This window comes from Chiloscyllium punctatum, chromosome 20, assembly GCF_047496795.1.
Source record: "Chiloscyllium punctatum isolate Juve2018m chromosome 20, sChiPun1.3, whole genome shotgun sequence".
Lineage (NCBI taxonomy): Eukaryota > Metazoa > Chordata > Chondrichthyes > Orectolobiformes > Hemiscylliidae > Chiloscyllium > Chiloscyllium punctatum.
The window spans coordinates 83,867,793-83,894,179 of NC_092758.1; the positions used below are offsets into that span (position 1 = coordinate 83,867,793).

General features: G+C 44.7%; 1 protein-coding gene across 2 annotated transcripts in view; it reads right to left on the reverse strand.

Annotated features, from left to right (window-relative positions):
* Window positions 1-26,387, reverse strand: part of LOC140492231 (regulator of G-protein signaling 14-like) — a 97,517-nt gene that overhangs the window by 66,002 nt on the left and 5,128 nt on the right. For both annotated transcript variants that reach the window (XM_072591138.1, XM_072591137.1), the window contains exon 2: window positions 5,827-5,848. In XM_072591138.1, the coding sequence (XP_072447239.1) occupies window positions 5,827-5,848 (22 nt within the window). The remainder of the gene's footprint in view (window positions 1-5,826; window positions 5,849-26,387) is intronic.

The window sequence follows — 26,387 nt, forward strand, 5'->3', positions numbered from 1 at the left end:
CAGTGCCATCCTGTAAACCTGCATTTCTCATGGCCAAACCACCTGACCTGCACATCTCTGGGCAATATGGGTAACTTAGCATGGTCATGTCCATCGAATCTGAACATCTTTGGACTGCAGGAGGAAACCAGAGCACCAGGAGGAAACCCATGCAGACACGGAGGGGAATGTGCAAACTCCACACAGAGAGGTGACTGAGGGTGGAATCGAACCATGTAACCTGGCGCTGTGAGACAGCAGTGCTAACCACTGAGCCACCGCATCACCCCAGATGTGACACCATACATGTTTGATTTGTAAAGTAAAAGTCAGTAGTTAGCATCATCATTGGACCTATGATCTCACTCACTTATGACAGATGCAGGTGAATTTTAACTTGTTTCTGCATTTAACTGGGAAGATGAAAAATGTGTTTGCTTTATTGTTGTGCTTTACTACCTGAGTGAGTGGTGATAAAGGTTTGAATTGCATAGACACATTATTGTGTTATTTTATTCAGCCTGCCTGAGTACATTATGAGACAGCAGGTCAAGTGGAACTTGAATCTAAACCAGAGGTAGGGGCACTACCATTGCACCAGAAGAGTCCTCAACACAGATGAAGTACATTTAATTTAAAGCAAAGGAGGCTTTTGACTCAAGTAAGTGCATGTGGCCAGAACAGAGTTGCCATAGCAACACCTGTGGGCTAGCCTACAATTTCTACTGGACAATGTTGCCTTAGACCAGGACACTGAGTGCTGTAATGCAACTCAAAATGCTTTATCTTTTGGAAATTGAATGTAGGAAGTCGCTGTTTGACTTGCGTAGCAACTGCCTCACCTACTTCCTCTAACTCTGCTTCCATCTTCACTTAATTGCTCTACAGATCGTCTTCGTCATTCTCGAGCCACGCTCAGGCCACACCAAACCCAGCTTCAGCTGATTGTGTGCAAGGCTGCAAGGGGAGTGCTCATTGAGCTATTCCACTGTGACAGGCCTCACTGCTGACCTCAATCCTGCCACAACGCGGCATCCATGCCTCCCATCAGTTGGATCACTGGGCAAGGATCAGTCATGGAAACCCTGGTAACTTTAGCCCGTCACTAACCCAGTGGTGCTGAGCACAATTCTGCCCCACCTCCCATCATAACATCACATACCACATAAACCGATGTGGATATTCAGGCCTAACACCGTTGCCAGTATGATATGGCCTGCATGCTGCCCATTTTTGTAGATCACCTACTTTATACCATACACATCAGGTTCTCATTGATATAGATGTCATGAAGTTCATTAACTACAGGAACTTGTTACATTGCTAACTTATCAAAGACCTATGCATTGTCTAGCTTCTGTGCTAACTCGTGTCACTGTACATTGCATACACATAACTAACATTATACCTGAATGTCAACTATCATAATACATTGTAATTCTCTTACATGCATATTCTACCTGCCTGGTCTAGAATCTATGCAATTATACAACAAAATCAGCATCAACTTACGAGTTGGGTTGGGATATTTGTACTCAAAGTTTGGGAGAAGATTTGTAGCTCGGGTGCTCGTTGTTGTGGTTCTGTTCGCCGAGCTGGGAATTTGTGTTGCAGACGTTTCGTCCCCTGTCTAGGTGACATCCTCAGTGCTTGGGAGCCTCCTGTGAAGCGCTCCTGTGCTGTTTCCTCCGGCATTTATAGTGGCCTGTCTCTGCCGCTTCTGGTTGTCAGTTCGAGCTGTCCGCTGTAGTGGCCGGTATATTGGGTCCAGATCGATGTGTTTGTTGATAGTACTGACAATTTGTAGATATTTGTACTGACTGGCAACATGACAACCTGAAACAAAACTCCTTGTCGCAGAGGTTTATGTTCTGTGTCCCACATGGAATCCCGATAATGTGGAAGCAGGCCATTTGTCCTGTTGAGTTCACACTGACCCTCTGTAGAGCATCCTATCCAGGACCAGTCCCCTATCCTATCCCTATAACTCTGCATTTACCATAGCTCATCCGTCTAGACCTTAAACACCAGGACACTACAGTGCAATCTAGCATGGCCAATCCTGCACAACCTTTGACTGTAGGAGAAAATCAGACACCCAAATGAAACCCATGCAGACACGGGGAGAATGTGCAAACTCCAAGCATACAGTCACCTGAGGATGGAATCAATCCTGGGTCCCTGGTGCTGTGAGGCAACAGTGCTAACCACTGAGGCACCCCTTCAGAGGCATGGTGCACTTGAAGTAAATGATTGATGATAGTGGAGGAAGCTGAAAGGAAATGGACTGTGTATGATACACCTGATGCAAATGGAATTTAGTTGAAGCCTTCTGATATGCTGAGTGTGAGGGGTAGATATTTAACATCCTTGGTATGGACATCGGACAGCGAATGGGGAGAGGATTCAGATAAATGTGTGGAGAAGATTGGGAATATAATCCACCTGACTGTCATTTGTGAGAAATGAGGGATGGAAATCTGGTGAGTTGTGCACCCTTCCTTCCTGTACCTTCCCTCAACAAGGAACATGGTTCTTGGACGGCATCGCAGAACAGGCAGCCTTTCCACACACTAACACGTTGAGAAGGCGGTCCGAGAGTGTAGTGCTGGAAAAGCACAGCCGGTCAGGAAAGGAGCAGGAGAGTCGACGTTTCAAGCATAACCCCTTCCACACTGAGAAGGGAGTTCAGTTGATAATGTTTATTCTGTGCTCAACTCCACAGTTTTAGCTTTATTTGGATTGAGTTTCTCACTGTTTTGAAAACTGTATCTTTCTTTTCCTTCCGGGAGTGTCCTTTTTTCTTTCCCCCTTTCTCTCCCTCATTCTCTCTCCCAATAAGAGGATTCCAGCCCTTCCTGGTGATTTGTGAAAGGTATCTATATGACATTTAAATGGCAAAATAGGGACCCAAGCTGTGCCAACGGCTGTGGTTTTGTGACAGTTGAATAGAAGAAGCAATGGCATCGTTGGCAGCACTGGGCAAGTATTCCAGAATGAAAGGGTAACATTCCAGAGACTACAAGGTGGTAAAATTTGAATTCAGTAAAAATCTGGACTGCAACTATATCTAGCCAAGTGGTGACCTTGGAACAACTGTCCATTATTGTACAGACCCATCTGGTTCACAAATACACTTTAGGGAAGAAAATCTGCCATCCCATTTAAGAGGCATTTGGATGGGTATATGAATAAGAAGGGTTTGGAGGGATATGAGCTGGGTTGGACGGGGTTGGACCGAAGGGTCTGTTTCCATGCTGCACATCTCTATGACTCTTAACGTGGTCCGGCCTACAGGCGATTCCAGACCAACAGCAATGTGGTTGAGTCATAATTGCAATAAACGCTGGCTTAGCCAGCAATGCCCCCGTCCTATGAATAAGTAAAATAAGTCCTCTTTCAAAAGCGGGTGCCATACTGTGTGAAAGCAGCACTGGCTGGAGCATGACATTCTGGGTGAAATGTTAAACTATGCAAACAATCCTAAGATACTGATGAAGGGAGAGTAATTCGGGTGCTTGCTTTGGATTTTGGTCATTACTTACTAATAAAGCAGGTCAGCTGATAATCAACTTATGAATTTTGCCGTACGAAAATTTGTCTCCTATCTTTCCTGTAAATGCAAAAATGCTGACACTTACTGCTGCACAGGATTATATCCAGAACCTTTCAGAGTGGGACTCATAGGAGCTCAGTTCCACCTACAGGCTATTGCAGCACAGCAATGATCATGGCCCAGGGTCAATCATAGATCACACCACACAGTCAGAGAGTCAAAGAAATGTACAACATGGAAACAGACCCTTCAGTCCAACTCATCCACACTAACCTGATATCCTAAATTAATCGAGTCCCATTTGCCAGCACTTGGCCCATATCGCTCTAAACCCTTATTCATAAAACCCATCCACGTGCCTTTTAAATGTTGTAATTGTAGCAGCCTCCACCCCTTCCTCTTGTGTAAAAGGCTCACTTGCACTTGTCAATGTAGCACAAAGACACAAATGTTAGTCTCCCGAGTCGCAAATGACCAAGGTCTGAGGTCAACGCTTTGTGAGCCGGGCTCTGACGTTGAGGTGTAAGGGGTGCAGTGGGGTCACTGGCAAGGGCAGGGGGTGAAGACAAGAGAGAATACCCCATCACAGTGCCTGGTCTCTCAATAATACCCTTTGATCAAGGGCAGTCCCTTACATCCCCCTGACAGCTGATGAACGGTCTGACTTGGAGGGGTCGCTGCGTAGCAACTGCCCACTTGTAGCTGGGTTAATCCTAGCAGGGTCGAGAGTATGCCCGAAATGTCGATTCTCCTGCTCCTTGGATGCTGGCTGACCGGCTGTGCTTTTCCAGCACCACACACTCGACTCTGATCTCCAGGATCTGCAGTCCTCATTTTCTCTACTTAATCCTCACAAGGACCCCGGAGAAGACCCTGTGTGGTTTTCAATCAACTGCACAAGGGCCTCAAGTGGAGGCAGGGTCAGGGCTTTTGACCACAGGCCTTCCCATACAAAGTGTCATTCTGACAGAGGGCAGACAGTACCTGGGGTTTGCCTCCACTACAAGCCAGCCTGAGTTAGTGCCCACCCGGCTCCAAGTTTGCCCCTCCTGGGGCTGAAGATTCAGTCCATTGCTGGAGCCGAAAAGGGCAGAGCTGGAAGAGCGCAGCAGGTCAGGCAGCATCCAAGGAGCATGAGAGTCGGTGTTGCATCAGAAACGGAGGCTGTTGGGAACAAAGCCCGGCAACTTTAACATCGGGACAGGGCCAGTTACGAGGGAAGGTTGAAGGTCCGGTTTTGTGACCATGGAACCCACAGCTCAGTCCCCACAAAGTCTGGGATGCTCCAGGTCAGTTGGAGTTATTGGGACTTAACAGTTTCAGATTATGTGTGTCATAGAATCCCGACAGAATCATAGAATCCCCATAGTGTGGAAACAGGACCTTCAGAGACAGGACCCAACAAGCCCACACCGACCCTCCGAGGAGTAATCCACCCAGACCCATTTCCCTACCCTATTATTCTACATTTACCTCTGACTAATGAACCTAACTTGCACATCCATATACACTATGGGGCAATTTAGCATGGCCAATTCACCCTAACCTGCACAGCTTTGGACTGTGGGAGGAAACCGGAGCACCCAGAGGAAACCCACACAGACACGGGGAGAATGTGCAAACTCCACACAGACAGTCGCCCGAGGCTGGAATCGAACCTGGGTCCCTGGCGCTGTCAGGCAGCAGTGCTAACCACTGAACGACTATACAAGGAAAGAGATCAAGGCAGTTGGAATCCAGATCCAGGTCCAGCCTGATCGATTGGGATAGTAGACTCGAAGGGATGAATGGTCCACTCTGGAAGAAGGGTCCTGCCCGAAGCATCTCCTTGGACGCTGCCTGACCTGCTGCGCTTTTCCAGAATCACTCTTTTTTTGACTCTGGTCCATTCCCGTTCCTACCTCCCTGATGTCAGCTATAGGAATGGCTGGCTGTTGGAACTTACCCCCTTGAACTTTGGAAAGGTTAAAAACATTTTAAACACCAGCTATTTTACAGACAAACCTTCCAAACTGTTCTGTGTGAACAATCACACATTAGGAGATTAGCTCATCATATCGAGAGTCAAGCAATGTCACCAGGTGATCGATGATCATGTCGGACAGATTGAAGCAGTTGAGCTATAATCTGGAATATTTGTTCACCACACATCGCAAAGCCGTATCTAAAGCAATGTGGTTAGCCTTGTTTCCAATAGGTTTTCTCCCCAACCTCCGAACAACCCGAAACCCAAGTTTCCCAATCCTACCACAACCGAGATCCATTGCTTGTCTCTATTCAGATGTACTCACCTCCGTCTGAATTGGCCAGCGCCTAGGAAAGAACACAGAAAGACATGAGAGATTTCGCTCAAGGAGGTAAGGAAACTGTTTGATCTTATTGTATTCGCGCCCACATCAATAAGTCAGCAACACCCAACCAGTATTCCGGACTGCCGCCATCCCTATGAACCACTGTGCACATCTGTATAAATTCAACCTGTCAAAAAAGGGCTAGGTTGCAGGTCATTGGAATATAGCTGATGCCAGAGTGAGGGTCAAGAGCAGAGATTGCTGGAAAAGCTCAGCAGGTCTGGCAGAAGTCAAAGTTAACGTTTCTGATCCAGTGACCCTTCCTCAGAGTTGCATCTTACAGCAACCGCAGTTCTTTCTGTTTTCATTCAGGGTGGGTGTCGGTGGGTCTGGTCTACTTTTTGCACTTAACTTTCCTCATATTGAAATGGCCACCTGCCCCTGCCATTCTAACATTGCCTGCCACTCTCCGATGCTGTAAAGGTGATATATAAATGCAATTGTTGTTATGCCTGGCCCTCTGAGCTACCTTTTTAGACAACTCACACTGTAATAATTGTTAAGACCGTGGCTGGAAGAGGGCACATTGGCTCTGGTCACCGATTCGAAGCATAACAACTTCCCAAAATAGTACCATCTCATAAATGAGCAAATGCCTGGAGTATGGTGGACAGTTTTAGTTTCCTTATGTTTACGTACCAAGGACATAGGGCCACAGAGGTTCACCAGACCGATTCCTGGGATGGTGGGTATTTGCACTGCACTAATCTTCACTGTGGGATCACACAAATACTGGGGCTTTCAAACCAAGAGCAAACATCCCCATCTTCAATGATGGGAGAGTCCAACATTGCAGTGCAAAAAGATAACGATGATAGCAGCAATCTTCAGCCAGAAGTGCTGAATGGATGATCCATTTCAGCCTCCTCCAGTGGTCCCCAGCATCACAGACACCAGTCTCCAACCAATTTGATTCACTCTCCATGATCTCAAGGAACATGTTGAAGGCACTGGATATTGCAAAGGCTGTGGGCCCTGCCAACATTCTGGCTATGGTACTGAAGACATGTGCTCCAGAACTTGCTGCTCCCCTCGCCAAGCTGTTCCAGTACAACACTGGCATCTACCCGACAGTGTGGAAATTGCCCAGGTGTGTGTTGTACATCATAGAATAGATTAGAGTCCCTACAGTGTGGATTCAGGCCATTTAGCCCAACAAGTCGACGCCGATCCTCCAAAGAGTAACCCACGCATCCCCCTACCCTATTACTCTACATTTCCCATGATTAATGCACCTAACCTACATATCCCTGAACACTATGGACAATATTAGCTTGGCCAATTCACCTAATCTGCACATCGTTGGACTGTGGAAGGAACCCAGAGCACCCAGAGGAAACTCATAAAAAGGTGAAATCCAACTCGGCCAATTTCTGCCCTGTCAGTCTACTGTCAATCATTAGTAACGTGATGGAAGGTGTTATCAACACCTGCTCAGCAACCACCTGCTCAGGGACGAACAGATTGGGATCCGTCATCTCCTGAGCTCATTACGGCCTTGGTTCAAACATGGACAAAAGAGCTGAATTGCAGAGGGGAGGGGAGAGGGACAGTCGTTAACATCAAGGCCGCATTCAAGGTGGCTCACCTTCCAGTGTAGCACTAAGAAGCCCTTGCAGAACGGAAGTCAATAGGAATCGGTGGGTGGTGGGGGAGGAATATGCTGTGTTGGTTGGAGTTACACCTGACACAGAGGAAGATGGTCTTTATTGTTGAAGGTCAATCCTCTCAGCTCCAAGACATCTTTGTAGGAGTTCCTCAGGTTAGTGTCAACATCCTGGGGGGTTACCATTGACTGGACGTTGAACTAGACCAGCCGTATAAATACCACAGCCCCAACAGCAGACCAGGATAGGAATACCCAGCGAGTAACCCATCTCATGTCTCCCCCACAAAGCTTATCCAGCATCTACAAGGCACAAGTCAGGAGTGTGATGGAATCTCCCCATGTGCCTGGGTAAATGTAACTCAACAACACTCAAGAAACTTGACACCATCCAGAGCAAAGCAGCCCCCCTGATTGGTACCACAGACACAAACATCCACACCCTCCACCACCAATGCTCAGTCACAACAATGTGTACCATCTACAAGATGCACTGCCGAAATTCACCAAGAACTAGATAACACCTTCCAAACACATGATCAGGAGCATCAAATGAGCCAGGGTAACAAATACATTGGAATACCACCACCTACAAGATCCTCCTCTAAGCTGCTCACTATCCTGATCCTGACTTGGAAATATATCGCCATTCCTGCAATGTCATTGAATCAATATCCTCAAATTCCCTCCCTAATGGCATTGTAGGTCAACCTACAGCACATTGACCATAGCCAAGACCACCTTCTCAATGGGGCAACTAGATAGGGCAATAAATGCTGGTCCAGCCAGTGATGCCCATGTCCCAGAAGTAACATCACGAGGAAGGGGTTTGGGAAGAGAGAGAAGATCTATAGATCTAGAAAAGGGTGCTGGCTTTCTCAAAGAGCTCCACATACAAGGAGGGACTTAGAATGTCTGAGATTCTATTATTAGAACACTACAATAACAATATGCGCGTAACACAACTAAGAGCAAAGTGGCACAAGACAATTCAAAAAAGTGCTGTCAGTTGCCTGCTGACTGACATCAGAAGGTATCAGAGGAATGGCCAAAGAGGCAATCTGTGGGCAAAGATACCACAAATAAGCCTCCATGCCTCAGTGGGGGAAGAAGATGGCTGGAAATCTATTCATACAACAAAAGTCGAAGAGAGAATAAGTCTCACAACAGCATTGTCTCCTGGAGCAGTGTCCAGGCAAAGTCCACCGCTTCACCCAGCGAGTCTTCCCACCATCGCTGCCTTTCCTTTTTTGGCACCTCCCTGCCTGTCCATCTTAGCTGCTCACCAGCACTTCCCCACTCCATCCCATCCTCTAACTCTAACTCACTGGGTCCTGGTAACTTGTTCCCTGCAAACCCAAGATCCATGGCTCCCCTTCTTCTGGTGGAAGATCCAAGCCTGTGGTATACCACACTCCCAGTGGTTCCTGCTGAATCCAGAAGGCTCCCACTAGCTTTCGCAGGGGTAGAACCTTTTCCTCCTTACTGAGTGGAGGCAATAAAGGACTTAAAAGTTCCAGCTCAGGGAATCGCTTACCCCTCCATGACTTGTAAGGTCTTCCTAAATGAGGCAGACAAAAACCCATGACAATATGGCAGGTCTAAGCCCTCTGGCAGTGAGAAAGAATGGAAGTGTCTTTATTGTCAATGGAACCACCTCTGAGTCACATTCCAACAAAGGCACATATCCTCAATTCATCATCAAAACACTGGAAACAGCCAATGTGGCTGCACTGCCAACTGATGGACTAGACAGGAAGAGCTACCGCCATGTACTCATGCCAACAAGATGAGAATATTTCTGATGCCAACATATTACATGTACAAAATTATGAGAGGAATAGATAGAGTCAATAGCCAGAAGGTATCAGAGGAATGGCCAAAGAGGCAACCTGTGGGCATTATCTTCACAAAGATACCACAAGTAAGCTTCCATGTCTCAGTGAGGGAAGAAGATGTTGGCTGGAAATCTACTCTTACAGCACAAGTCGGAGAGAGAATGGGTCTCACAACAGCATTGTCTCTTGGAGCAGTGCCCAGTCAGAGTCTATCTCTTCATCCAGAGAGTCTTCCCAACCTAGGATTGACTGGCACGAGAAGTCATAGTTTGAAGATATTAAGAGGAAGGTATAAAGGAGATATCAGAGGAAGGTTCGTTATGCAGAGAGTTGTGAATGCATGAGATGCGTTGCCAGCTGTGGTGGTGGAAGCAGAATCCCTGGGGATATTTAAGTGACTGTTGGACATGCACATGGATAGCAGTGAGTTGAGAGGTGCGTAGGTTAAGATACTATATTTTACATTAAGATTAAATCTCGGCACAACATCATGGGCCAAAGGGCTTGTTCTGTGCTGTACTTTTCTATGTTCTATGTTCTATCTATAGCTGGCATCACTCCGGGACTGAAATTCACATATTCATTCTTCATAGGTTTCATTGCCATCTTCTTTGGCCAAAGAATACAACTCTTGTTGCCATATGCTGAAAGTCTTATCCTTCGAGTGTAATTTGAAGTGGAGGACCAAGTGAAGCACTTTTCAGGACCAAGCGTAGGGGATCTTAGAGGAAACTTGGGTTTCTTCAGTGGAACCTTGTAGGGATCTGAGCGACACAGGCTGTAGCTCACTTAGTGGTGGATCCACGTGAGGATCTCTATGAGGCCTTTCTTGGCATCGGGGGAAACTTGTCTTAATATGTATAGTTTTTGCTGGTTGGTGTGGTGAGTTTCTCACTGAACAACGGAAAGTCGCCAAAGAGAAGGAATTGTAACTTGTGAAATGTCTCATTAATGACACAATGACCATCACTGAGATTCAGCTTCCTGTTTTACCAAACATTCCAGACATTAAGAATTTTCAATGTGGGAGTCAGAGTAGAAACTCTCACTGGCTCCAAAGGATCTTCATGTTAGACAGCACGCACCAATCATAGAATCATAGATGTGTGCAGCTCTGAAACTTACAATCACAAAAGCCGTACAGTGTGGACAGCGGCCGTTCAGCCTATCAAATCTGCACCGACCCTCTGAAGAGCATCTCACCCAGACCCACCACCCACCCTGTCCCAATAACCCTGAATTCCTGCATTTCCCATGATTAATCCACCCAGCCTACGCATCCCTGGACACTATGGGTAATTTGGCATGGTCAATCCTCCCTAACCTGCACATCTTTGGACTGTGGGCGGAAACCAGAGCAAACTCACATAGACACAGGGAGAACTTGCAGACTCCGCACAGACAGTTACCCGAGCTGGAATCGAACCCAGGTTCTTGGCACTGAGAGGCAGCGGCGCTAACCTCTGAGCCCCCACGCTGCCCATTGGGCTTCTCAGGGAACTCTCCATGGGCACCAGCCACATCTACGCCACGTTCAAAGCAAATAGCATCCAACATACACCAGCCTCGAAGAATCCTCACGGCACATCACTGATCCACTAACTGGATGCTTCTACAGCTCAGTTCTGCAACTCAGCGTACATCAGTAACTATTTGGTTTCACAGGTCGGAGCAGCATTGAGGTGTCATGTTCTATGTTCTATCACTGTAGTGCTCTGCAAGGACACTTTGCAATTAGGACATGCCCCCATCTTATGGACAGGACTAGGCTGTATCTCTGCGCTCTTTGCTCACTGTCGCCCACACAATGACTCACACTGAGCACATCTGGGTGCTCACTGCATCCCTGTCTCGCATTGTCTTTTTGTACTTGCATCCCTGATCCAGAGAAGTCAGTGCAGTGCTGCTATTATCTGGCCATTAAGCATCAGACTGAAAGCCAGGAAACCTTCCAGAGTTTTTGGCAGAACCTCAGGGTGTGGCTTTCATTGAGGAGATCCTGACACAGTGCGTTCAGAGCAGCCTTGGATGCTATTCCAGGGGTTTAGGCGAACAGGCATCCACTTCGAGTGGTCAGAGTCAGGAAACTCTCCATGTTATGAGTGAATAGCTGAATATTAGGCAGCCCCACTACCTATCCTGATTCATTTTGCCCTCCTATGGGCTGTTTTCCTTCTGGGATTGAGAGACAGGTAAGTATTAAGGGCAATGAAAGTGAGTGACACAGCAGTAGGTTTTGGTGCCAGTAGGGAGTTATGCCAAGTGAATGAGCATGCAGTACGGAGCGCATGTCGGGTCAGTGGTGTCACAGGTTCAACTGGGTGGCAGGGAAGATATTGCAGGAATAGTGAGAGTGATTGAGCATGCGCCTTGATGGAAGATCGATATAGTAACAGAGATATGGGTGGCACGGTGGCTCAGTGGTTAGCACTGCTGCCTCACAGCACCAGTGACCTGGGTTTGATTCCAGCCTCTGGTGATTGTCTGTGTGGAGTTTGCACATTCTCCCCGTGTCTGTGTGGGTTTCCTCCAGGTGCTCCCCTTTCCTCCCACAGTCCAAAGATGTGCAGGTCAGGGTGGATTGACCACGTTAAATTGCCCATAGTGTCCAGGAATGTGTGCATTAGTCAAGGGTAAATTTAAATTTAGAGTAATAGGGTAGGGGAAATGGGTCTGGGTGGGAGGGTTGGTGTGGACGTGTTGAACTGAATGGCCTGTTTTCACATTATATGAGGCTCTATGGGATACGGTGGGTGTAAGGTTTGGGAGAGAAGACCTTCTTCCTACAATGTTGGGCATTCCTCTGGACGTCTGTGACTGCACTGATCCGGGGGGGGGGGGGGGGGGGGTCTAGCATGGGCTGGTGTCGTGACCTCCACTGCTAATTCCAGAGGTGGAGGAAGTCTTGCCTCTGCACCATCTCATCCACCAGGAGCTCATTGCTGATGAAGTGGAGTGTCAAATTTCTCCCTGTCCTTGGTTTCTCGAACAAATGTCAGGAAACTGTTCAGGACAACTCCAGACCGGCAGCATTTGTCCAGGTGCACACCGGGCCCGTGCCAGGATACCAGTCAATTCCAGAAACTCTAGCAATGACAAATTGTTCCGGAAAAGGCTTGTGGTAAGATAGGAAAATAATCAAATGAGAGGGACACCGTAGGGGTGGAGTAGGTCATTTAATAAGGTTAGAAATCACACAGCATCAGGTTATAGTCCAACAGGTTTATTTGGAAGCACTAGCTTTCAGAGCGCTGCTCCTTCATCAGGTAGCTGTGCAGCAGGATTATAAGACACAGAATTTCACAAATGATTACAGTGTCACTCAACTGATATGATATATTGAACAAATGCCTTATGATCCTATCCCACAGCTACCTAATGAAGGAGTAGTGCTCTGAAAGCTAGTGCTTCCAAACAAACCTGTTGGACTTTAACCTGGTGTTGTGTGATTTTTAACTTTGTCCAGCCCAGTCCAACACCGGAACCTCCAAGTCATTTAAGAAGGTGAGTTTATTAAGGTAACTCACTCGGCCTCACTTGGTTAAAAAATACCCTCCAAAAACATTAGCCAAAGTAAACAAGAGTCAACCCGTACCTGTCCTGACAAGTGTAAGACAAATAGTTTCAGTTGAAGCAATATTGTCAAAACTAATGACAGAATGTCACCATTCGAGGATTTCTCTGTGTGGAATAAAAATAGCTGCACTGGTTATAGATCCTGTTGACGACTGGCACTCTGTGTACTGTAACTAACTGAAGCGCTTGAATTAAATTCAGGCATTGATTGGCAATTAACTGTGCAGTGTAATCACTTCGCTCACATCAGCTCCAGCCCAGTTTAGGTTTGGATGTAATAAGTGCACACCTTTAATCTTTGTTCTCGTGGTACCAACAGACATGCATCTTTCTTCATATATCGCCTTATGTTCCAGAAAAAGAATATACTGCTCTGACTCGCCTTGTATACTTCAACAGCTATAATCCCATAGTGATCAGGAATTTGCAGGTTAGGTGGGTTAGCCATGGGAAATGCTAGGTTGCAGGAATGAGGTGAGACTCGAGCAGCCAAATGGCCTGCTTCCACACTGCAGGGATTCTGTGATAATTACTCTATGATAACATGAAAGCATTACTTTGCCTTTGGGTTAACACTGAAATAAGTTGACATATTAAAGTCACATTACAGTGTAGTTATTGTTGCAATATAGGAGATGCATCTAAACTGCACACAGTGATTTCCAAAAGGTGCAATGTGACAACACCTCGAGGTCCCATTCTTGTTGTTAAACTCTGACTGAGGCATCAACACTGGGGCAGTAATCATTATCGGGATAGGAGCTTCCCTACTCTGGCCAGCACTTATCACCCATCTCAACAGCTGTACTCCTAATCCTGTTCCAATCCCATGCCAATCCTTTCAGAGAGCAGTTATTGTGGGGGATTTGGAATCATTTCTAGCCCCAGACCAGGTCAAGATAATTTTCCCGAAGACATTAATGAAGCAAGTAGAATTATTTTCCTGATAACCTGGCGGTTTCAATATTAAAGAGACAAACATTTACTGCAGATGCATTTATTGACGTGGCATTTCCTTAGCTGCTGTGATGGGATTCAAACTCATATTTTTGCAGTATTTGACTGAGCGTTTGGATCCCTTAATGAATGCCTTTACCACTGCAAGCCCTCTGTCTCTAGTCCATAGAATATAGAACAGTACAGCACAGAACAGGCCCTTCAGCCCACGATGTTGTGCCGACCACTGATCTTCATGTATGCACCCTCAAATTTCTGTGACCATATGCATGTCGAGGAGTCTCTTAAATGTCCCCAATGACCCTGCCTCCACAACTGCTGCTGGCAATGCATTCCATGCTCTCACAACTCTCTGTGTAAAGAACCCACCTCTGACATCCCTCCTATTCTTTCCTCCAACCAGCTTAAAACTATGACCCCTCGTGTTAGTCATTTCTGCCCTGGGAAAAAGTCTCTGGCTATCGACTCTATCTATGCCTCTCATTATCGTGTATACCTCAGTTAGGTCCCCTCTCCTCCTCCTTTTCTCCAATGAAATAAATCCGAGCTCAGTCAACCTCTCTTCATAGATAAGCCCTCCAGTCCAGGCAGCATCCTGGTAAACCTCTTCTGTACTCTCTCCAAAGCATCCACATCTTTCCTATAATAGGGCGACCAGAACTGGACACAGTATTCCAAGTGCGGTCTAACCATAGTTTTATAGAGCTGCAACAAGATCTCACGACTCTTAAACTCAATCCCCCTGTTAATGAAAGCCAAAACACCATATGCTTTCTTAACAACCCTGTCCACTTGGGTGGCCATTTTAAGGGATCTATGTACCTGCACACCAAATTCCCTCTGTTCCTCCACACTGCCAAGAATCCTATCCTTAATCCTGTACTCAGCTTTCAAATTCGACCTTCCAAAATGCATCACCTCGCATTTATCCAGGTTGAACTCCATCTGCCACCTCTCAACCCATCTCTGCATCCTATCAATGTCCCGCTGCAGCCTACAACAGCCCTCTATACTGTCAACAACACCTCCAACCTTTGTGTCATCTGCAAACTTGCGGACCCATCCTTCAATCCCCTCATCCAAGTCATTAATAAAAATTACAAACAGTAGAGGCCCAAGGACAGAGCCCTGTGGAACACCACTCACCACAGACTTCCAGGCAGAATATTTTCCTTCTACTACCACTCACTGTCTTCTGTTGGTCAGCCAATTCTGTATCCAGCTAAGTTCCCCTGTATCCCATTCCTCCTGACCTTCTGAATGAGCATACCATGGGGAACCTTATCAAATGCCTTGCTGAAGTCCATATACACCACATCCACAGCTCGACCCTCATCAACTTTTCTAGTCACATCCTCAAAGTACTCAATAAGGTTTGTGAGGCATGACCAGCCCCTCACAAAGCCGTGTTGACTGCATTTAATCAAGCCATGCTCTTCCAGATGGTCATAAATCCCATCCCTCAGAATCCTTTCTAACCTTGCAGACGACAGACGTGAGACTTACTGGTCTGTAATTGCCGGGGATTTCCCTATTTCCTTTCTTGAAGAGAGGAATTACATTTGCCTCTCTGCAGTCCTCAGGTACAACTCCAGTGGAGAGCGAGGATGCAAAGATCTTCGCAAGTGGCGAAGCAATTGCATTTCTCGTTTCCCAAAGCAGCCGAGGACAAATCTGGTCTGGGCCTGGCGACTTGTCAATCTTAATATTTGACAAAATTTTTAGCACATCAGCTTCCTCTATCTCTATCCAAAAGTCCATTCTGTTTCTTTCTCTAGAATTACTGTGGAATATCGGTTCACCATCCTTACATTCTAGAACATCTGGTTCATGGAATGAAGAGAAATCCTCTCATCACTCCTCTTTGAGTGAAAGATTTTAATGTATTTTCTTGGTTACCAAGGATCCTTCTGGTGACAACACTTCCTCCTTATTTCTGCATCACCCATTCTTCACAAAACACTTTCATAATATCAATGGATCTCCCCTTAACCTTCTCCCCAGGAAGAAGACCTTTTTTCTTAATAATCTCTTATTTCTGGTCCCGTTCCTCAGAATTGTCTCCCTATTATCCTGGTGTGCTCTCTATTGATCTTCCCTCACAAACAAACATCTCCAATAATCAAAGTGACATGCCATGTATCTTACTGCTGCTTGGGGAGCCTTACTGTACACAGCTTGCTTTCTGCATTGAAGTGACGATTTGACCTTGCAAATACTTTGGGATGTGCTGAGAGCACAACTTACTTTGTACTTGCCCCGATACATGGATATAACACAAAGGAGTCAGCTGAATAGGGGATTATTGTCATGAATTTTGATCAGGGTTGAGAGACAAAGGCAGTGACTTACTTCATAGAGATCGAGTTGTACTGTGGGCTGAATGCTTTCTGTCCTAAAAGGTCATTTGAATCGATACGCACAGGGGAAATGACGCCCAACCTGCTACTATTCTCCACTGACCTCAATGGAATTTAACTGGGTGAGCTGGTAAGCCACAAAATAACTCTGACTTTATTCAAAATAATTTTTATTGACATTGTGCATTTGGGGACTTCCCTGCAGTAGTAGCTAACCTTCAGTCATTTCTTTTCTGCAAAACATAATGAGAAAGGAAATGCATCTGCCCATCAACGCATTGGCTCAAGGCCATGCTAAGGTCTCAGGAGAGCCATTGCTGTGATCAGAGTCAAGAGTGCTGATTTTAATCAAGCAGCAACCTGCTACTGGGACCTCGTAAAATGTGTCGTGAAAAGTTTACCTCCTCCTTCCTGACATTGGCTTGCCCTGTAGCTATCCACTGAGTCTTTCACATGGGTGGACTTGGCATCAGAAGGACATGTTTCCGTGCTGTGTTGTTCTTTGCTCTTATCTCTTTGGATAAGACTCGAGTGTTCATTGAATGAAATGGCAAAGCATGCCATCTCAGGTGAATGTAAAATGTCCCAGCCCGACAATTACAAAGGAGAGCAGAGACAGACCCCTCTACCCACCACTCTCCACCCAGTACCCCAGTCAAAACCTGTCCCTCAATGCTACCTCTCCTGTGTCATCCCACAGTCTCCAGGCATTGAAGTTTACCCTCCAGAACTCTACTGCTAGAAAGACATTCCACTGACCTCCAACAACCACAACCATTTCCTTTAGACCTAGGCATGATCCAACCAGTGAAGACGTTTCCTCTAATTCTCATTGACTTTCCTTCTACCAAAGCTCATGGATGTCACACTCGGTGAAATGTGGCCTTCTTATCACTCTCCCCTCCCCTCTGGAATCCAGCTCTTTTGTCCATGTTTGAACCAAAGCTGTAATGAGGTTAGGAACTGAATGGCCCTGGAGGAGCCCAAACTGGGTGTCACTGCGAGGGTTTTGCTGAGCGGGTGCTGCTGGATAGCACTGTTGATGGCATCTTCCTTCTTTACGTAAATGTCAAAATCACTTAATGACAGGAACTTTTTCTCCATTTGAGTCCACTTATGGTTTCTCCTGGGTATTGGCATCCAGATTGCAAGGTCTGAAGTTCAATTTCACATTGTCTTTAGGTCTAAGTTTGGAATGTCCTGTGGCATGGATTTCCAAGTTCAACTGGCAGCACAGTGCATCCTTTGGTAGCCAGGAATCTTCCACTCGGGCAACATGACCCAGTCAGCAAAGCTCAGCTCTAAGCACCAGACAATCAAGGCAAGATGTGCAGCACTTTGGAAAAACCTCAGAATTGGGAATGTTGTCCTGTCATCTAGCATTGCAGTCTTTTTTTTTATTTCAGAAATGGAAGTTATTTGGCTCAGTAAATAAGTAGTAAGACGTAGAGGAGCAATAACAGATTTTTAAGAGGAATTCACATAATTCTCAATTTAGAAATCTTCCATTAAGAAAGAAAGTGGGCGGCACGGTGGCACAGTGGTTAGCACTGCTGCCTCACAGCGCCAGAGACCTGGGTTCAATTCCCGCCTCAGGCGACTGACTGTGTGGAGTTTGCACGTTCTCCCCGTGTCTGTGTGGGTTTCCTCCGGGTGCTCCGGTTTCCTCCCACAGTCCAAAGATGTGCAGGTCAGGTGAATTGGCCGTGCTAAATTGCCCGTAGTGTTAGGTAAGGGGTAGATGTAGGGGTATGGGTGGGTTACGCTTCAGCGGGGCGGTGTGGACTTGTTGGGCCGAAGGGCCTGTTTCCACATTGTAAGTAATCTAATCTAATCTAAAAAAAAGACTCCATCAGAAGGATAAAATGTCCAGGGCCAACTGAAATGGTTAAGGATGGTATCATTTAAATTGGTAGGCAGGGGTTGACGAGATTCAATAAAATGTGGAGCTGGAAACAGCACAGCAAGTCAAACAGCATCAGAGAAGCAGGAGATGAATAAGGTGTAAAATGACACAAAGAATAGGGGCAGGCCAGATTACTGGGAAAATCGAGGATGTCATTAAAAATGCGGAAGGAAATAGATAAAGAGAGTAAACTGGGAAGAAGTACAAAAGCAGCCATTAAGAGTGTTTACAACTATGTTAAAAACGGAAGAAAGCTAATGTCAGTGCTGGAGACTTAGAGAATGAGACTGAGGAATTAATAATGGTAAGCAATAAATGGCAGAGATGTGAAATAAATATTTTGTGGCTCTTTGCACAGTTGAAGAGACTATAAGTATTCTAATATTAGTAGGAAATTAGAGTACAAAAGAGACAAAAGTACTTAAAATAATGATTATCACAAGAGAAAAGGTATCATTAAAACTAATAAACTATTAAACTAGTAAAACTAGAGTGGCATGGTGACTCAGTAATTTGCATTGCTGCCTCACGGTGCCAGAGGCCCAGGTTCAGTTCCAGCTTCGGGTGACTATCTGTACAGAGTTTGCACATTCTCCCTGGGTCTGTCCGGGTTTCTTCTGGGAGCTCTGGTTTCCTCCTGCAGTCCAAAGATGTGCAGGTTAGGTGGAATTGACCGTGCTAAATTGCCCATTGTGTTCAGGGATATGTTGGTTAGGTGCGTTAGTCAGGGGAAATGCAGCATAATGTGGAGGTGCCAGTGTTGGACTGGGGTGAGCAAAGTTAGAAGTCACACAACACCAGGTTAATCTAACAGGTTTACTTGAAATCGCGTGAGTTCAGAAATAGTAAGATAAGACAGGTGGATGCATGCCCGGAGAGATGATGCAGGATAAACATCCTTAGACTTCTGGGACTCTGGTTATGGCTCTGGAAGAGATGTCATCTGTACATTCAAATAAAAACAAAGCTACGCAGGTGCAGAATCCCAAAATCACTTGGACTAGTGACATTAACTTTGTTTCTCTCTCAGCTGATGCTGCCAGGCATGCTGAGTTTTTCCAGCAATTTCTGATTTTGTTTGACACTTGTAAAATCCGACTGGTTGCAATTTAACAGAGCCAGGACTGAATTCCTTGAGGGGCGTTTTGCTAGTCATAGAGTCAGAGGTGTACAGCACGGAAACAAATCCTTCTGTCCAACTCGTTCATGCCAACCAGATATCTCAACCCAATCTAGTCCCATTTGCCAGCACTTGGCCCATATCCCTCTAAACCTTTCCGATTCATATACCCATCCAGATGCCTTTTAAATGTTGTAATTGTACCAGCCTCCACCACTTCCTCTGGCAGCTCAGTCCACACACTCAGCACCCTCTGTGTGAAAAAGTTGTCCCTTAGGTCCCTTTTATATCTTTCCCCTCTCACCCTAAACCAATGCCCTTTAGTTCTGGACTCCCCCACCCCAGGGAAAAGACTTTGTCAATTTATCCTATCCATGCCCCTCATGATTTTATAAACCTCTTTAAGGTCACCCCTCAGCTTCCAGGGAAAACAGCCCCAGCCTGTTCAGCCTCTCACCGTGTAGCTCAGGTGTTGTTGGTGAGCGTGTAAACTAACTCAGCAGAACTGTAGGAACAAGGAAAGAATGTTCGAAAACCACACCAGGGTCCACAAAATGCTGGGAGAGACAGATACAGTGCTATAAGTGAGGTAGTTGTGTTCCTCTGTAATCTTGCACTACAGAAAACCACGCCACAGCAAATCGCTATTGAACATCATGCTGACGAAGATCACGCTTTGGAAAACATGCTATATCCATTCAGCAGAAAGTTCACATTATGCAATCAACATCCACAATTTGTCAATTGTGTTATAGCCAATTGGCGCTGACAAAACGGGCTTTATAGTAGAACAACTTGGTAGTGGAAAATGGCAAGTTAATGAGTGGAATCAGAGTAAGGGTGGCAGTAAAGAAGACAGCATATAAATGAATACATGGAGCATAGGATTTGGGAATCCCAGAACCACATTGCTTTATGGGAAGATCATCTTGTGGCAAAAATGGAAAATACAGACAGGTAGTTAGAATAGTTATAATGGAGGACTTAATCACCCACATATTAATGGGATAATGGTCATGTAAGATTGTGTTCACGGTATTTACTTATCATAGTATGTGCCCCGTAAAACAGGAAAGAAGCCATTGCTAAGATATAATTCATGGGGAATAAAGTAAGTCAAATAAATCGAGAGATAGTGGGCAAACACTTAGTGATTATTATACATATACGTGGACTTCCAAAATCATAGAGTCCCTACAGTGTGGAAACAGGCTATTCAGCCCATTGAGTCTGCACTAACTCTCTGAAGAGCATCCTTTCCCCTACACTATCCCTGTAACCCTGCATTTCCCATGACCAAGTCACCTACCCTGCACACAATGGGCAATTTTAACATGGCCAATCTACCTTAAAGCAGCTCAGCGTTGGACTGTGAGAGCAAACCGGAGGAAACCCATGGACACGGGGAGAACGTGCAAACTTCACATAAGACAGTCGCCCGAGGGTAGAATATGAACCCGGGTCCCTGATGCTGTGAGGCAGCAGTGCTGACCACTGAGCCACCAAAGTTCAGAATGGCAGTAGAAGATGACATTAGTCAATCCAGAATAAGACTGAAACCAGATGTCAGTGTGAAAAATAGGAATCGAACAATGGGCAACTTTAAAAGAGGAGATGGCTTATCCCTTCTAATGTGAAAGCTAGTTCAAACAAATCCAGAGCTCTCTGTGCGTTCAAGGAGACAGAAATTCAGATACAGAAGAAAAAGTGTGCTTCCAAAGGTAGGGAGTATCATTGAGAATGAAACTGAATACTGGAGGTTCAGAAAGGAGGTGGAAAAGACAAAGAGCAATCATGAAATAAAACTAGCAGCAAAAATTGAAGGAAATTCCGAAGCCTTCTATTGGCTTGTAGTAAATGGATGATGCATTGAGGAGTATGGTCCAAAAAGGGGAGTTAGACTTCAAAACAAAAGATATGGCTGAGAAACTAAATGAAATCTTGCATCTCTGTCTACCTATGGTATAGATGTTGTTCCAGCCAAGCTTGAAAGTGGAAATTACAAGGGCACTTGCAATTATCTTTCAATCTTCTCTGGATTCTGGGGTGGTGCTAAGAAAAACTGGAGAATTACAAACATTGCACCCTTTTTTGATCATGCTTGCTGTAATCAATCCACAATTACAGACCATTAGGTTTAACTTCAGCAGTGGAGAAACTTTAGGAAACAATTACCTTTTGACAGAAGTAATAATCGCAGAGAAAAACATATCGATTGATTAGAAGAGTCAGCATGGATTTACGACAGGGATATCATGTCTCACCAATATGGCGGAGCTTTTTAAAAGAGATAACAGAAAGAGTTGAAGGGGGATGTGGTGTCCATGGAGGCAGAGTAAAGACAGACTTGTGTGAAAGGTTATAGGTTACAGAATAAAAAGGAAACTGACAATGTGAGAACAAACTTGGCTGAGGTATAGGAATCACATTAATGGGTAGGTTTGGATTTGGAAGAAGGTTTGTTGTGGAGTTCCCCAGGGGTCAACATTGGGACCCTTGCTTCTCTTGATACGTTTTTAAGTAATCTCGATCTTAGTTTACGGGGATAATTTCAAAGTTTGTAGATGATACAAAATTTGGGAGAATTGGAAACTGTGAGGAAGACAGTGTAGAATTTTAAAAGAACATTAATGCATTAGTGGGAGAGGGTGAATGGGCAGCAGAGATTCAATGCAGAGGAATGTGAGGTGACATTATTTGGAATAAAGAACACAGAGAGACAGGATGAAATAAAACATTTCAGAAGCAGAGGGTGCTGAGCATAAACAGTATGTGCATTAGTCATTACATGCGGCAGAACAGATATTGAAAGCTCTCAATAAAGCATTTAGCGTTTGGGGTTTCATAATAGGGCATAGAGGGCAAGAGGAAGGAAGTTATGATGAACATACAGAAGACACTGGTTAGACCTCAGCTAGAGTATTGTTTACTCGGAAGGACGTGAATGCATTGAAGAAAGTGCGGAAGAGGTTTGGGAGAAACGGCCCAAGGATGAAACACCTCAGTTATGAGGATAATTTGGTGAAATTGAGACTGTTTTCTCTGGAGAGGAGAAAGCTCAGAGGAGATTTGATGGTAGGTTTCATAAATGGATTGAGGACCAGACAGGCCAATATTAAAGCATTTGGAAATGTGATGTTAATATGGCTTTAGGAGGTGTATTTTGTTCGGGCTTTATTTTGTATGAAGAAAGGTTGAGAGAGAGGTGATGAGCAGATTGCTCAAAGCCAATAAAGTAACCAGCTTGTGAGGCCTTGGGATTTAAAATAAAAGTTAGAATAATAGAAGCAGCCTGAATGGGTGGGGTTAAGCTCCCACAGAACCTGGAATTTTAGTTTTATCTTTCTGCAGTTGCTGAGGTCTTGAAGCTGGATGTGGAAGCTCTTAAGTCTCTCACTGTCGCAGCCACAAGCTGGAGTTCTCTTCCTGCTGCTAGGATTGCATGTGAGACAATCTATTTTACTGAATTTGCCTTTGCCAAGGGTGTGTTTATGGGATGTTATTATATGGGAACAATTAATTAGTAGTGGTTATTATATATATTGTTTTGTTAAGCATTTTGAAAGAGTTACAGTTAAGCCAATTCTTTTCTTGTCTTTTTTATTTTGTCTGTGTTCTAACTGTAGTGCAAAAGTAAAGTATATTTCGCCAAGTAGTTTGACCAATCGAATTGCATCTGGAATGCAACACCTTACACTTACCTTTAAAATAAGAAAGGGTTAGGATCTAGACTATCTTCTTAATATACTTTGAGGGGGTTTGGACTGGTCTTTAACAGGAAAGAGAAACAAACACAATTTGAGAGAAATTTTCGACACTGAGTAGTTATGGAACACACGGCCTGGAAGTGTGATGCAAGTTCAAATGAAGCTTTCAAGAGATTTGGATGATTCCTATTATAGAAACAGTGTGCAGGGCATGGGGGAAAGGGAGGAGATTAACACTAAGTTAAAATACTCAGAGAGCTGGTGCAGCTGTGTTGGGCTGAATGGCCTCCATCCACACCATAATGCTTCTGTGTTCCTGTGAAGGCTGACAATCTCTCTGAACCAAACAGTTCACATGCTATGGTCTGAAAGGAAGTGACTGCGGGGAAAGTGGATGAAATGGCTGTAATCTTACACAATGCTTTAGGTTCCAGAGGATCGGACCATGTCAACTCCAATGTCCCTATTCAAGAATTGAGGGAGACAGAAGCCAGGAAATGGTATGCCATTAAGCTGAACATGTTACATTGGGAAAATGCTAGAATCTGTTTGTAACGAAACATTTAGAAAATCATAATACAAATTGGGCAAAACTAACATGGTCTTACAAAAGGGAAGTTTTGTTTGACAAATTTATTAAGGTTCTTGAGCAATAAAACATGAAAACTTATCGACATAAGTACTTTTGTATTTCTAAAAGGCATTTGATAATGTGTAACACAAGGGATTACTGCAGGATACAGAAGTATCCTCACAGCATAAAATTTGTATGTTATTGCAGCAAGTAACTGGGAAAGCAAATGGAATTTGATATCCTTGAAATCAAAGAGGATGGTGCACGAACTAAGGAAGTCTTGTTCCATTTGGAGAGAATGATGGCAGTGTGTGTCTACTCTCTATCCAGGAGAGTATTGCAGACTGAGTCTTTGAATATATTTAAGGTTGAAATAGTCAGATTTTTTAAACTATAGGAGAATCAAGGGTTAACAAGTGGGTAAATAGAGTTGAGGCCAATGTCAGACCTTATCGAGTAATAGAGGGCCTACTAATGATGACCTATTGATGATGACCTTTATTACCATACTTCAAGGTCTAAGTTAACCCTTGATTCTCCTACAGTTTAAAAAATCTGACAATTTCATCCTTCAATATGTTCAAAGACTCAGTCTGCATTGCTCTCCTGGATAGAGAATATATATATATATGCGCACACACAAACACACACAGGCATACAAAAGCATTATTATAAATACATACACAGACATAAATACATTCAAAAAATCAGCCATTTGGTTTTGCACTTAACATGATAAGGGTGATGTGTCAAAACAGTATCTTGAAGTTACAACCTCATAAGTCAGATTGCTGAAATTTCCCAAAGCAATGAACATAGGCAAAGAGTTAAATCCGATGTTAAAAGGCCAGATGCACCCACGCATCCACCCAGATTACACAGAGTAGGAGATGCAGACTATCTTGAGCATTACGTTATTATGAGGGAACTTTTTTTTCATATTCGGGATTTCCCTTTGCATGATGAATATGGGTGGTCATTTCCCAAACTTCGCACAAAATAAGAAAAGCAGCAAAATACCTGGGCTTTATTTTGAGTTCTATCACTGTTGTTTTTGATGAGGCGGTGTGTGCACTCAGCTGAAGCAGAAAACAATTGCCTCATTGGAATTTACAGCAGCATCAAACTGAACTAGGAAGTCCAGTTAGTTCTTTTGCACTGACTGAGCTATTGTGGGGCTAGAATCACATATAGACCACACTAACGGTGAACATGTTTTTGCAAAGTTCAGTGTATCAGACCCTGTCACCAGAAACCTGTGACCAATGAAACTGCTTGTTGTGATGATTTATATGATGACAGTTTAGGTTTTGTGAAACATGTCAGCCCATTATACTTTTACTCAGAAAAACACTGCTGTTCTCATTCAATAGTACATTGATTGATCTAGCACGGGAAACACAACGGTATGTGGGTAAATTTTAAAAGCGTTAGTCAGATGTCAGCAAAGAGCTGACACTCCACAAACTGAGATTCCACTTCAAGTTTCAACTCATTCACAATCCATTCAGTTAAAATCAGACTTGCGGAAGTTGTGACCTGAAAGGTGTTGCTGCCAAATCCCAACGCCATTTGGGAATCTTTGGGGACTTGCAGTTACTAAATCAGATCAGGACGAATTCGGAAAAACCCCATTTGAAGTGATTGTTAACAAGGTCAGCCAGGTGGACCTCATAGAATCTGAGTTCCCTGATTGGGGGCTGGGAACCTGGTCCAATCAGGGAGCCCTGGCTGACAGATCGAAACAGGAGTGTCTGAGGCTCCAAATAAAAACCGAAAGAATTGTAGATACTATAAACCAGAGACAAAAATAGAGATTGCTGGAAAAGCTCAGCAGGTCTGGCAGCATCTGTGGAGAGAAATCAGAGTTAATATTCTGGGCCGTGTCACTCTGATTAATTCTGATTTCTCTCCATGGATCCTGCCAGACTTGCTGAACCTTTCCAGCACTTCTGTTTTTATGTCAGGAGTTCTGTTCACTTGAAGAGCTGGCTCTGAGGGAGCTTAATGCCCCCTGTGTAAATAAAGTGTGAGTTGGTGACAGGCTACCGGCTTCTGCAGAGTTATTTCACCACTGATGACCTTTGTGAATATTACACGCACTGCAAGGGGCCAGGCAAGTTCCTTGGAATGTAATCAGAGCCTGATGGCTGGAAAATTTTGCTTTGTTTTCCACCAGCTACAACAGGATGACACTAAAATAGGTGGAAGAGCAAAATGCAGTGAGGAAATGAGAAATTTACAAATAGCTATGGATGGGCCAAAATTTGGCAGTGAAGGTTTTACATGGATAAGTGTGAGGGTACCAATTTTGGTCAGAGGAATCCATAGGCAACTCGTTATCGAAAGGGAGAGAAACGTCGGAGAGCTTCAGTGCAGAGGGATCTGGATCCTCTTGCATGAATCATTGCAAACTAGCCTGCAGATACATCAGGTAATAAGGAAGGCAAGGCGAATTTCGGCATTCACGGTTATAGGAATGGAGTACAAAAGTATGGAAGTGTTGCTACAACTGCAAAAGGCATTAATGAGACCACACCTGGAATACTGAGTACAACGTTTGTCCTTTTACTTAAGATTATGAGATCATAAGGCATAGGAGTGGAAGTAAGGCCATTCGGCCCATTGAGTCCTCTCTGCTATTTAATCATGGCTGATGGGCGTTTCAATTCCACTTACCCACACTCTCCCCATAGCTCTTAATTCCTTGTGAGATTAAGAATTTATCAATCTCTGCCTTGAAGACATTTAACGTCCCACTGTGCTCCATGGCAATGAATTCCACAGGCCCACCACTCTCTGGCTGAAGAGATGTCTCCTCACTTCCATTCTAAAGTAATCCCCTCTAATTCTAAGG